At 50.9% G+C, this 11,693-nt stretch overlaps 2 protein-coding genes and 1 pseudogene across 2 annotated transcripts; 1 reads left to right on the top strand and 2 right to left on the bottom strand.

The window, feature by feature from the left end:
- The first annotated feature begins 390 nt into the window (after positions 1-390).
- On the top strand, positions 391-5,531 carry LOC103987879 (heat shock 70 kDa protein 4-like; annotated as a pseudogene).
- On the bottom strand, positions 5,322-7,954 carry LOC135641091 (wall-associated receptor kinase 2-like). The gene is made up of 3 exons (XM_065156135.1): positions 7,026-7,954; positions 6,781-6,951; positions 5,322-6,692 (listed from the first exon to the last, which is right to left on the bottom strand). Exons 1-3 carry the CDS (start codon positions 7,906-7,908, stop codon positions 5,539-5,541), a joined length of 2,208 nt encoding a protein of 735 aa, XP_065012207.1. The 5' UTR covers positions 7,909-7,954; the 3' UTR covers positions 5,322-5,538.
- Positions 7,955-8,585: 631 nt separating this feature from the next.
- Positions 8,586-11,222, bottom strand: LOC103987878 (putative wall-associated receptor kinase-like 16). The gene is made up of 3 exons (XM_009406328.3): positions 10,218-11,222; positions 9,979-10,149; positions 8,586-9,910 (listed from the first exon to the last, which is right to left on the bottom strand). The coding sequence occupies exons 1-3, from the start codon at positions 11,074-11,076 to the stop codon at positions 8,727-8,729; spliced, it is 2,214 nt and encodes a 737-aa protein (XP_009404603.2). The 5' UTR covers positions 11,077-11,222; the 3' UTR covers positions 8,586-8,726.
- Between the last annotated feature and the right edge of the window lie 471 nt (positions 11,223-11,693).

Below are 11,693 nucleotides of genomic sequence, written 5' to 3'. Positions count from 1 at the left end.
TTCCGCACGCGGACGATGACATGGATCAGACGAGCCGACGATGGCTTCCTTGCTTTCATCACAGCCATGAAATATTGCATATGACTATACGCTAAACAGGTACAAAGTCGTCACGTGCTTCGTTTTGGTCGATTCAAATCCCAATTTGGTCCTAATTCGTTCATGGAAGCCCCGTGAATTAGTAGATTTTTCATCTCTTTGTTGCGTGAGGAAGTATATATGGCCATCGAATTATCAAAGCATTGACAATGTTGCAATTAATTGTTACATAATTGTTAGTTTATTGGGTGCCTACGTGACTGATTCAGCCCTTTATGATGTTGACATTCTTGCTCTGGTACATTTTTCTGAGCTACTCGCTAATTTACCTTTTCTCGTAATGGATAGCAGAAGTGGTCCCAATAGCAAAGGTTCTCCAGAGGGGTGTTGCTTTTAGTGTTGAAATGATTAGATCAGTGGGCTCCCCATCCGGATTGAGTCGAACAGGAGTTCGCGAAACACTTGTGAACTGAACTGAGCCAAGTCAAAGCCCTGGATTCACTCATGCGAACATTTTAGGCCGGATTGGATCTAGTTTCTACCCCTCAGTCGGCGGCGACTGGGCGAGCAAGAAGGCCTCGTCGACACCACCACCATCATCGCCTCGACCTCTGACGAAGGTGAGGTGAAGTGAGTGTCTCGTTCTCTTCCTCTCTTCTTTTTCTTCGCTATCCTCATTTAACTTGTTCCCCCATTTCGATACTTTTACGCCTGTTGTGGGAAACAATCTGGAGCTGTGGCGTCGGGCCCGACGCGGCTTGGTTCGGGTTCGGACGACGGGGATCTCGTGGTCGCGCTGAGGTGGTCCGATCACGGGGTGGCCGCTTCCTCCGGGCAAGAGCTCCTCGCCCGCGCGTTCCGCGGGGACCTTCGGCTTCGCACATGCACAAAGGTCAGGTCTGAAAGCTCGACCCGACCCCTCTGACGATCGAGTCAGTTGACGTGAAGGGGATTTCATATGAAGAAGTCTTTTTGTGTGTCCTTCTCCCTCTTCCCGTTCAGAATGCGAGGGTATTTATAAATAAGCTTATTGTTTCTTGATGTGCCCGCTTTTAGGGTCAGGGTGGTAACGTCTGACACTGGTGTTGGCGTGACGTGAAGAACCGAGCCTGAGCAGACGTTAATACGCCTCGACCGACGTTCTGATCTGTTTGATCAGGTGCTGTCGTGTCGATCGAGGCGTGAGACGTCATCGGACGTCAGTCGAGTCTTATCATAATTACTATCCTCATCAATGTCAAACCCTAAAGACCTCAACCTTTCTCATCCACCTGTAGTTCAACACTCGCCTCTCAACAGCCTGTTTCTTGTGCCTGCTACCACTATTCCTTTCGGATCCTTGCCCGCCTGTCCAACCTCTCTCTCTCTCTCTCTCTAACTCTTTTTACATTGTTATCGTTTGGAGAAGGTTGGAACAACAATAATAATACTCTGGTGCTTTTGTAGATCAATGTTATTTCTGTCACCAATAGTTTATACCTTAGATAAAGATGAGAGGTTTGAAGTAGAAAAGCATCATATTATGCTCTTATGTAGATAAAAATTATGGTTCTGGGTTAAAACTTTAGATTAGATTGCCAAACAGGGGAACTACTTTTTGCCTTTTAGTTATCTAATTCCAAAGTTTATATGCGACTGTGATCTACTGCTTCTGCTGAAGAGAAAAAGATTAGTGTTGGATTTTTCAGTAACTTATTCTGGATATAGAAAGGATATTGCATAGAGGAAACATATTACAAGTATTCTGCAAGAATTGGCACAGCAACAATGCTTGCTTCTTATGAGTTAGATTAAGAGTAATATAAAGGAAATCTTTCTAGGAGTTAACAGTTGAATGTCTTTCTTGTTGTTGTCATGATTTTATTGAATGCCATTGGAGGTGTCTAATGTGCTTGCATTGAATGGTCCAAAGGGTAAAGGTTGCAGAACTTGATTCAACTTTTATATGATTACATTTTGGACGGGGAAATATTCTTGGCAAAATCAACTTGCTAAGATTTCTTTGCAAATGGGTTTACCTTTTGTCTCTGTTCGAGTACATTAATGTCAATTTTGCCTCCTGAAATTAATGAATAGGTGCAGGAGAAAAACCTACAGTGAGCACATTACACTTTTGAATCAATTCAGGTTCATAATGTTCAGATGTTAATTCTTAGTGAAGGCTCATAGATCAAGATGAAGCTGTGGGTGGTATGTTGGAAACTATACGATTGTGTTCACTATGATCTGAAGGAAATTGCTTTCGCTTCTTCGCTGCCTGATCCATCACATATCAAGTAGACTCTATGCTGCTAGTTGGGTGCAGGATATTGGTCCTGTTCTTAGACCGGTTATAAAAGAAACATGAAGTTTGATGGTGAGATTCATCATCAAGATTATACTACAATAGAAGCTTCAAGGAAGATCTTGCTGTGGCAGCTAGAGGTGGAATGGAGACATTAAGACCTGCAGTGCAGCGTGTATATATGATGTGTGCCTCAGAATTCAGAGATACACTTAAAAGCTTTATGCTAGGGTATCAAGAAGGGATAAAACAAATCATGGAGGGCAAAGAAGGTGATAAGTCTCTGTCAAGAGGACAATCCAAAGAAATCTGTATCATATCTTTTTTACAAAGGAAAATTTTCAGCTGTTCTAGAACTCATGGGATTCACTAGTTGGGTACCTAGTCAGAAATTTTCTAATACATATATAGACTAATTGATTGTTTCTTTTTTTTCTTGATTGTGAAGAATTTGTCCGCATCTTTATTTGATTTTTTTTTCTTCCTACGATAGAACAATTTATGACTAATTGTTCGAGCTTCTGCTCTGGATTTTTATATTGATCCATGTATGTGTTTGATTTCCTTTTGTATTTGGTAACTTTGTGTTGTGGGTGGATTTGCTATGCTTGCATCTGATAATATTTATTGCTGCAGTTCGCATTTCTCACCCGAAATCATGGGATTTTAATTTGTTGATGAACTCAAAAGGAAATGATGCAATATCTGAGGCCAGGCAGGGTCGAAGGTTTGTGTGGTGCTAAGCAATGACTCTAGGTGTGATGCTCCTTAATACCAATACTCTTTGATCTCTGAAGACGATGGTGAAGAGCGAAGGTCCAGCGATCGGTATCGACCTCGGCACCACCTATTCGTGCGTCGGGGTATGGCAGCACGACCGGGTGGAGATCATAGCCAACGACCAGGGCAATCGGACCACCCCCTCCTACGTCACCTTCACCGACACCGAGCGCCTCATTGGCGACGCTGCCAAAAATAAGGTCGCCATGAACCCCACCAACACCGTCTTCGGTGAGTTCTTTTGTCTCTCGATTCGCCTTCTGTACATCATTTGTTTTCGTTGATGCAGCACGTCGATTTGCTTATAAGCCTTAAGCTTGATTGCAAGATCTTCATCTGTTGCTTTGGTTTCCTGCCTGGAGGCAGTGAGAACAGAGCAGAACAACATGAAGCATCTCTTCTTCTGTCGCTTTCTATTCTTGAAAGATTGTAAGACGAATTAGGTGTTAAAGATTTGTTCTTTCTGCTAAATATGTGTTGTAGATGCGAAGCGGTTGATCGGTAGGCGTTTCAGTGACCCCTCCGTGCAGAGCGACATGAAACTATGGCCGTTCAAGGTGGTCGCCGGACCCGGCGACAAGCCCATGATTGTGGTGCAGTACAAGGGCGAGGAGAAGCAGTTCGCCCCTGAGGAGATCTCTTCAATGGTCCTCACCAAGATGAAGGAGATCGCCAAGGCGTACCTCGGCACCCCCGTCAAGAACGCGGTGGTCACCGTCCCTGCCTACTTCAACGACTCCCAGCGCCAGGCCACTAAGGACGCCGGCGTCATTGCCGGCCTCAACGTCATACGTATCATCAATGAGCCGACCGCTGCGGCAATCGCATACGGCCTCGACGAGAAGGCCGGCGGTTCATCCGGCGAGAAGAACGTGCTCATCTTTGAACTCGGCGGCGGCACCTTCGACGTCTCCCTGCTCACCGTCGAGGAGGGCATCTTCGAGGTGAAGGCCACTGCCGGCGACACTCACCTCGGTGGCGAAGACTTCGACAACCGGTTGGTGAACCATTTCGTGCAGGAGTTCAGGAGGAAGCACAAGAAGGACATCAGTGGCAACTCGAGGGCGCTGAGGAGGTTGAGGACGGCTTGCGAGAGGGCGAAGCGGACGCTGTCGTCCACAGCTCAGACCACCATCGAGATCGACTCGCTGTACGAGGGCATCGACTTCTACTCCACCATCACCCGGGCGAGGTTCGAGGAGCTCAACATGGACTTGTTCAGGAAGTGCATGGAGCCAGTGGGGAAGTGCCTGAGGGATGCCAAGATGGACAAGAGCAGCGTGCACGATGTTGTTCTCGTCGGCGGCTCGACGAGGATTCCCAAAGTGCAGCAGCTGTTGCAAGAATTCTTCAACGGGAAGGAGCTCTGCAAGAGCATCAACCCCGACGAGGCCGTCGCCTACGGCGCTGCTGTCCAAGCTGCGATATTGAGCGGTGAAGGCAACGAGAAGGTGCGGGACCTGCTGCTCTTGGAAGTCACTCCTCTGTCTTTGGGAATCGAGACGGCTGGTGGAGTGATGACGGTACTGATTCCGAGGAACACCACCATCCCCACCAAGAAGGAGCAGATCTTCTCCACCTACGCCGACAACCAGCCGGGAGTTCTGATTCAGATCTACGAGGGTGAGCGGCGCGGACGAAGGACAACAATTTGCTGGGCAAATTCGAGCTCTCCGGCATCCCTCCTGCTCCAAGGGGCGTGCCTCAGATCAATGTCTGCTTCGACGTTGATGCCAATGGCATACTGAACGTCACCGCGGAGGACAAAACGACGGGGCACAAGAACAAGATCACGATCACCAACGACAAAGGCAGGCTCGGCAAGGAAGACATCGAGAAGATGGTCCAAGAAGCAGAGAAGTACAAGGCGGAGGACCAGGAGCACGAGAGGAAGGTGGAGGCGAAGAACGCGCTGGAGAACTACGCGTACAACATGCGGAACTCGATCAAGGACGAGAAGGTCAGCTCCAAGCTGCCTCCGGCAGACAAGAAGAAGGTTGAAGACGCGATCGAGCAGGCGATTCAGTGGCTGGACTGGAACCAGCTTGCCGAAGTCGACGAGTTGGAGGACAAGCTCAATGAGCTCGAGAGCCTCTGCAATCCAATCATCGCCAAGACGTACGAAGGTGCAGGAGCTGCCATGCACGGTGGGATGCAGGAAGATGGTAATCCCAGTGGTGCAGGGCCTAAAATCGAGGAGGTTGATTAAGCAACATAGTTGAATACAAACGTAAAGATCTGCTGCTGATGTTATCGATCTATGGAGTACATGCTCAGAATGTTCTGATGATAATAACCACGCATGTATGAGCCTTTTTGCCTCCAGGAAGGAGCACAAAATTACATAAGTGTATCATATAGACATTAAAACAAACACATGTAAGGAGTTATTATAGGAAATGAAACATGAGACATATATATTGACCAAGTAGAGTTCAATCGATGGGCGTGCTGATGTTATCGATCGAGTCCATATCCGATGGATAGCCGGTTATACCCAACAATCGTCCACTGCCTTCGTCACTGGATTGCTGAGCCCATGGATGTCTCTCAAACCTCCTCAACCTCTCCAGCTCCTCTGCTACTTCCTTCATCGAAGGTCTTTCCTCCCCGGTGAGTCTCAAGCATCTTTCCGCGAGCTGTGCTACTTCCTCCAGCTGCGCCCTGTCACCCTCGGTGGCAACCCGCCGTTCCAGGATCTCAAAAAGCTGGCCCCTTTCCATGGACGAAATGAAGTGCATTGCCAGCAACTGCTCCTCGCGGGACCTCTGAGAAGAAACCGGTGGCTTCCCGGTTAGCAGCTCCGCGAGCACCACCCCGAAGCTGTAGACGTCGCTCTTCTCGCTGAGCACGCCGGCGTGGAAGTACTCGGGGTCCAAATAGCCCAGTGTCCCCTGTACCAGCGTGGTCAGATGAGCTCTACCTAATGGCACCACCCTCGACGCGCCGAAATCAGACACCTTAGCGGTGTAGTTATGATCCAAGAGGATGTTGGTGGACTTGATGTCCCTGTGAATGATCGACCTGGCTGTTGCAGAGTGGAGATAGGCGAGCACTCCTGCAGTTTCCACGGCGATCCTTAGTCGCGCTTGCCATGACAGCGAGGAGTAGTCGCGGCGGCCGTGGAGGCGATCGGAGAGTGTCCCATTGGGGACATACTCATAGACCAGCAGCGGGACTTGAGTCTCCAAACAGCAGCCCAAGATCTTGACCACGTTCCGGTGCATGACCTGGGAGAGAACCACCACTTCGTTGATGAACTGTTCCACTTGGCTCCTGTCGAACACCATGGACTTCTTAATGGCGACCACGCTGTTGTCTGGGAGGATCCCCTTGTAGACCGTACCATTGCCGCCCTTGCCGATGACTCGATCTTGGCTGTAGTTGTTGGTGGCCTTGGCGAGCTGCTTTGCGGTGAAGATCTTGGCAGTTCGAGCTGCTCCTTCGCGCGAGGCGATCTGCTGCTGCAAGAGCACTCCCCCGTTCTCCTCGAACAGCTTCTCTCTCATTTGTACCAACCTCCTCTTCTTCACTCCCCAGTAGATCAAGGAACTGATCACCAGCAGGAACATGAAGCCTGATCCACAACCTACAGCGTGACAGAGACATGGTGGAAACGATCGGTGACTCCAAAAACAGTAGAACAGAAACAACCGGAGGGCATATGAGTTGACTACCTAGAACGACTTGTACCAATGGAAATGTCTTGGTTGCTGATCTGCATCCACTTCCATCTCTTTTGCCATCACCTGCCGTGGCATCCGTGCAAGAGCAGATATAGCTTCCAGGAGTGTTGGTGCAGATGCTTACACAAGGATTTGAGGTTGGATCTTCACACTCATTGATATCTACAAAACCAAATGCACAAACATCAAGGGAGTTTATTAGCAGCTGAAGACCAAGTGTTCGATGAAATGCCTACCTTCGCATCCGACAGCAAGGTACGGATTGCCATGGTACCCCTGGTTGCATCGGCACTTGTACCCCGGACCGTTGTCAGAATCCACGCATCCGCTATTTGGCCCACAGATGATGCTTCCCGACTTGTTCGCGTCGCCGCAGGTCTGGTTGCCCACCGCCCAATCCAACACGATCGGCACGGTGCTCCTGCTCCGGAAACGGATGAAATCCGGAACGCTGAACTCGAACTGCTCCTGGTCAATCAGGAAGGCAAAACTGCAGGGGCTAAAGCTCTTCGTGGTGGTGTGGTTCTGCACGCTGCCGAGCAAGGCGTCGAACCTCTTCATCCCCATCGGGATGGTGGTCTGGCAGCAGCCGCTGCCGGCGCAGGTGCCATTCGCGACGCTGTCGTCGTCGGCGCACAGCGAGATGCAGCCGCTTGTGAAGTCCACGAGCGTGGCTCGGTAGAGGAGCGCTAACGTGTCGCACCCGATGGCCGTGAACCTGTTGCGGGCGTAGGAGAGGGTGTAGGGGGTGTTCTCTATGTTGGTCCACACGTGACTGGAGGTCGATAGCTCGCCGTAGCAGTCGCGGGCGACCAACCCCTCCATGAACACGTTGTCCAGAGTTACTTGGGTGATCTCGATGTTGCCGGAGCCCATGAAGAGCTTGGGAGGGTCATAGAACGTGTCGTTGCATGTCATCTTGAAGCCCGGCATGTAGCAGTCCTCCTCCATGCCGAACGGGTAAGGGAGAGTGAGGTTGCCGCAGGCAGTGCGGCAGCCTGGTAGCGCAGTGGAAATTGGCGATGTCGCTTGGGCGAGGCATAGGAGGAAGAGAAGGGCGATCAGGGACTGGGCAACCATTGCTGAAGCCAGCAAGCTGCCTGAGCTTGAGGCTCTCATGCACGCTCTTTAGTTGCCCAAGCTTTGACTTCACTTGAAGGCTAATTAGGTAGAAACGCGTCACAGGAGCCATTATTGTTGACCACTTCGAAGCTGGGGCGATCTGCTCAGATCATGCCCACATTTCTGCCCTGCTCGATCAATATTCTATCGACATCATTTCCAATGCCTGATGTCTTCTTCTTCGGGGCAAAACAAGAACGTATACATCACGAAGGATATCGGAGGGGGGCAGATATGGTGGCCCAAATTAAGATTACTTTGTTCGTTGTTGTTGATCACAGGTCAAGTCAACGAGATGCAGTTGACTTCCTTCCATGTGAGGAGAGCCACCGAATCTGACACTCATCACGCGGGACGTGACAGCCACGCAAGATCATCAGCCGCTTACGTTGACCTGAAGGATATCGATGTTGACTTTGCGTCATTTTATATAGGTATAGAGTATAATGGAGGCGTCAGTACGATTGACTCTTTGCCGGGCAGTGCGTACGTATCTCAGGAAAGTTCCTTTTGAGACGGCTGGTTATTAGTTGCTGTCGAAATACTATTAACGAATTTGATCTTCAGATTAGGAGGTGTGATTCGAATAGGAGAATTAACGTTCTTATTCACTTCCGATCGAATAGATGAATTAATGATCTTATTCACTGAATACATAAAAAATATAACATAAAACTGTTCTTCGCCTTAAAACAAGACATATTATGTTCTGCATGATCGCGACACAAACAGATTTGGATACAAAAGTGAGTCAAAGGGAAAAGGAAGTCCTGATGGCTGGACAATCATCATCATCATCAACCTTCGAGTCTTCGTCATCCTCTGGTCATTTCCAGAGAGAGCATGATATGTGCATCTAAGTCTTCGTCTCCGGTGATAGGACTTGTGTAGTACACGGTTGCTGGTTCCCTGAGCAAGCTCTGACTCTCTCCGTGCTCGTTTTCCAGCCATGGGTGCTCCCTTTGCCTTCTTGTCCGCTCGAGCTCCGCTGCCACCTCCGTCATGGTAGGCCTTTCGTTCCCTCGCAGCCTAAGGCATCTCCTGGTCAGCTCGGCCACCGTGAGCAGCTGCTCTCGGCTTCCCTCGTTGCGTACTCGAGGCTCCAATATCTCGAACAGGCGGTCTTCCCTCATGTGAACGAGGAAATAGATGGCTAAGTTCTGCTCTTCTTGCCGTCTGGCTTGAGAGATGGGCAAAAGCCCCGTCAGGAGCTCCGCGAGGACGACGCCGAAGCTGTAAACGTCGCTCTTCTCCGTCAGTTGTCCGGTCTGGAAGTACTCGGGATCCAAGTAGCCGAGTGTGCCTTGGACCAACGTGGTTATCTGCATCCTGTCCATGGGGATCAGCCTCGAAGCTCCGAAGTCGGACACCTTCGCCATGTGGTTCTCGTCGAGGAGGATGTTGGCGGACTTGACGTCCCGATGGAAGATCGGCCTGGCGGTGGCGGAGTGGAGGTAGGCAAGCGCCCCGGCGGTCTCCGCCGCGATCCTCAGGCGCGTCTCCCAGGAGAGCGACGACGCGCGGCCCTGGCCGTGGACATGGTGGTGAAGGTTGCCGTTGGGAACGTACTCGTAGACCAGCAAGGGGACCTGCGTTTCCAAGCAGCAGCCCAGGATTCTGACCACGTTCCGGTGGATGACTTGGGAGAGGATGACCACCTCGTTGATGAACTGCTCCAACTGGCTCTCGTCGATGACTCTGGACTTCTTGATGGCCACCACTCGGTTGTCCCGTAGGATTCCCTTGTACACGATGCCGTAGCCGCCTCTTCCGACCACGCGGCTCTCGCTGTAGTTGTCGGTGGCCCGTTCGAGTTCCTCTGCTGTGAAGATCCTGGCGGTCTCTGCAGCGCCCTCGCTGGAAGCGATTCGCTGCTGCAGCAACAGCCCTCCGTTTTGCTCGAAGAACTTCTCTTGGAGCCTCATTTGCCGCCTCTTCTTCAGCCCCCAAATCAGCCAAGAACCAGTGATGAGCAGGAAAAGGAGTCCCAGTCCGCAACCTGCAGCACGATGAACAGAGCAGGTCTCAAAAGCTCACACAGGACATGTACAGAGACAGCCAACTTACCAAGCACAACTTGGAAGAGCGGAAATCTCTTGGCGTCCTTAATGCAGCCGCTGCCGCTCCTCCTGCCATCGCCAGAGAATCCCCGCGGACAAGAGCAGATGTAACCTCCTGCCGTGTTCTCACAGATGGCAGCGCAGGGATTGGTCGCCGGATCCTCGCACTCGTTTATATCTGTCGATGAAACCAATGGTAATTTAGACCGGTGATCCTTGGGTCGATAAGAAGGCAACGTACTGTACCTTGGCAACCACGGGTTAGATAAGGATTCCCTCGATAACCAGTATTGCAGCTGCAGCGATAGCCCCGACCATTGGTGGAGTTGACGCAGTGGCTGTTGTCGCCGCACGAGAAGTCCGGCGACCCGCTCCCGTCCTCGCAGCTCCGGCTCCCGATCGCCCAGTCCATCACCACCGGCACCACGCCGTTGTTCTTGGTGTAGAAGTCGTCGAGGTCCGTCAAGTTGAAGACGAATGTCTCCCGGTCCACCAGGAAGGCGTAGCTGCAGGGGCTGAAGGTCCATGTGGTGCTGTGGTTCTTCACGCTCCTCAGAATGGTGTAGATACTCTTGAGACCCTTGGGAATGGAGGTCTGGCAGCAGCCGATGCCGGCACACGAGCCGTTGACGATGCTCGACTTGTCGCTGCAGTAGGAGAGGCAGCCGCTGGAGAAGGAGAAGCTGGACTGGTAGTTGAGGGCGACGGTGTCGCAGCCGAGCGCCGTGAACATGTTGCGGGAGTAGGAGAAGGTGTAGGGGAGGCCGGTCACGTCGGTCGATATGCTGTTGATGTTGGTGCCCAAGCCGAGGCCGGAGAAGCAGTCGCGGGCGATCGGGGTGTAGATGGTGACGCCGTCTTGGGAGATCTCGGCGACCTCGATGTCGGTGGTGGAAAGGAACAACTTGGGGGGGTTGTAGGTGGTGTTGCAGGAGACGTAGAATCCATGGCTGAGGTAGCAACCGGAGGAGGTGCCGAAGGGGTACGGAATGGACACGTTGCCGCACTTGCCGGAACAGCCCGGTAAGGCGTCGGTAGGGATGGCGATGGAGGCCAATGAAGGTGCGAAGAACAGGAGGTGGAACAGCAACAGAAAGTGGAACATGGTTGCTTTCTCCTACTTGTCTTCTTCCTTACCTCAAGAAGTTGTTTGGCGATGACAAAATGGAGTGAGGGGGGCGGTATGTATGTGAGACGCAGGGAAGGCACAATCGTGCCGAAGGCCACCCCAGCAACGGCGTAGACCGACTTTTAAGTGTCCTCCCCCTTCACAAGTTAGTGGCAGTGTATCCCACCACATAAAGGAGTCCATTGCGGACGAAACAACATCTCATAAAGTCACCCACTGATCAATAAACAACTTGTTTCTTCCGAAGCTCCAACCAGTTTAGCACGCCTAAGTCAACGCAAGGAATACGCCGTTCTAGCCCTAATTTTCTTCCTCTCTCTCGAGGAGGAAGACGAAACAATGTCATTGACTTCAAACCTGCATGACAAAAAATGCCTCTGAATAGTTATTGACAATAGCATCCTCCGGATTACGTGAACCACACAACAAGAGGGTGAATAGCTCAAATTGACAATAGCATCCTCCGGTACTCAAGCTGTCAATTTGTTCACCAGAACGTGGTGTGCGTTCCCTAGAGATCAAAGCATGAAGCAGGGAACTCAAAACAAGCTAACATAGCCCGTAAAATAAAAGGATAACAATTCGATAATTAA

The sequence above is a fragment of the Musa acuminata genome, chromosome BXJ3-6 (assembly GCF_036884655.1).
Source record: "Musa acuminata AAA Group cultivar baxijiao chromosome BXJ3-6, Cavendish_Baxijiao_AAA, whole genome shotgun sequence".
Classification (NCBI taxonomy): Eukaryota; Viridiplantae; Streptophyta; class Magnoliopsida; order Zingiberales; family Musaceae; genus Musa; species Musa acuminata.
The sequence above is the reverse complement of the archived record's forward strand: the minus strand, read 5'-3'. Positions and strand labels throughout refer to the sequence as shown.

Bases quoted from the DNA above. Each gene is read 5' to 3' on its own strand.
- LOC135641091 (XM_065156135.1), bottom strand. From the start codon at position 7,908: ATGAGAGCCTCAAGCTCAGGCAGCTTGCTGGCTTCAGCAATGGTTGCC. The intron at 6,952-7,025 runs GTAGGCATTTCA...TTGGTTTTGTAG, and splicing joins CCTTGCTGTCGGATGCGAAG to ATATCAATGAGTGTGAAGAT. The intron at 6,693-6,780 runs GTAGTCAACTCA...GTCACGCTGTAG, and splicing joins ATTGGTACAAGTCGTTCTAG to GTTGTGGATCAGGCTTCATG.
- LOC103987878 (XM_009406328.3), bottom strand. From the start codon at position 11,076: ATGTTCCACTTTCTGTTGCTGTTCCACCTCCTGTTCTTCGCACCTTCA. The intron at 10,150-10,217 runs GTACAGTACGTT...TTTCATCGACAG, and splicing joins TCTAACCCGTGGTTGCCAAG to ATATAAACGAGTGCGAGGAT. The intron at 9,911-9,978 runs GTAAGTTGGCTG...ATCGTGCTGCAG, and splicing joins GCTCTTCCAAGTTGTGCTTG to GTTGCGGACTGGGACTCCTT.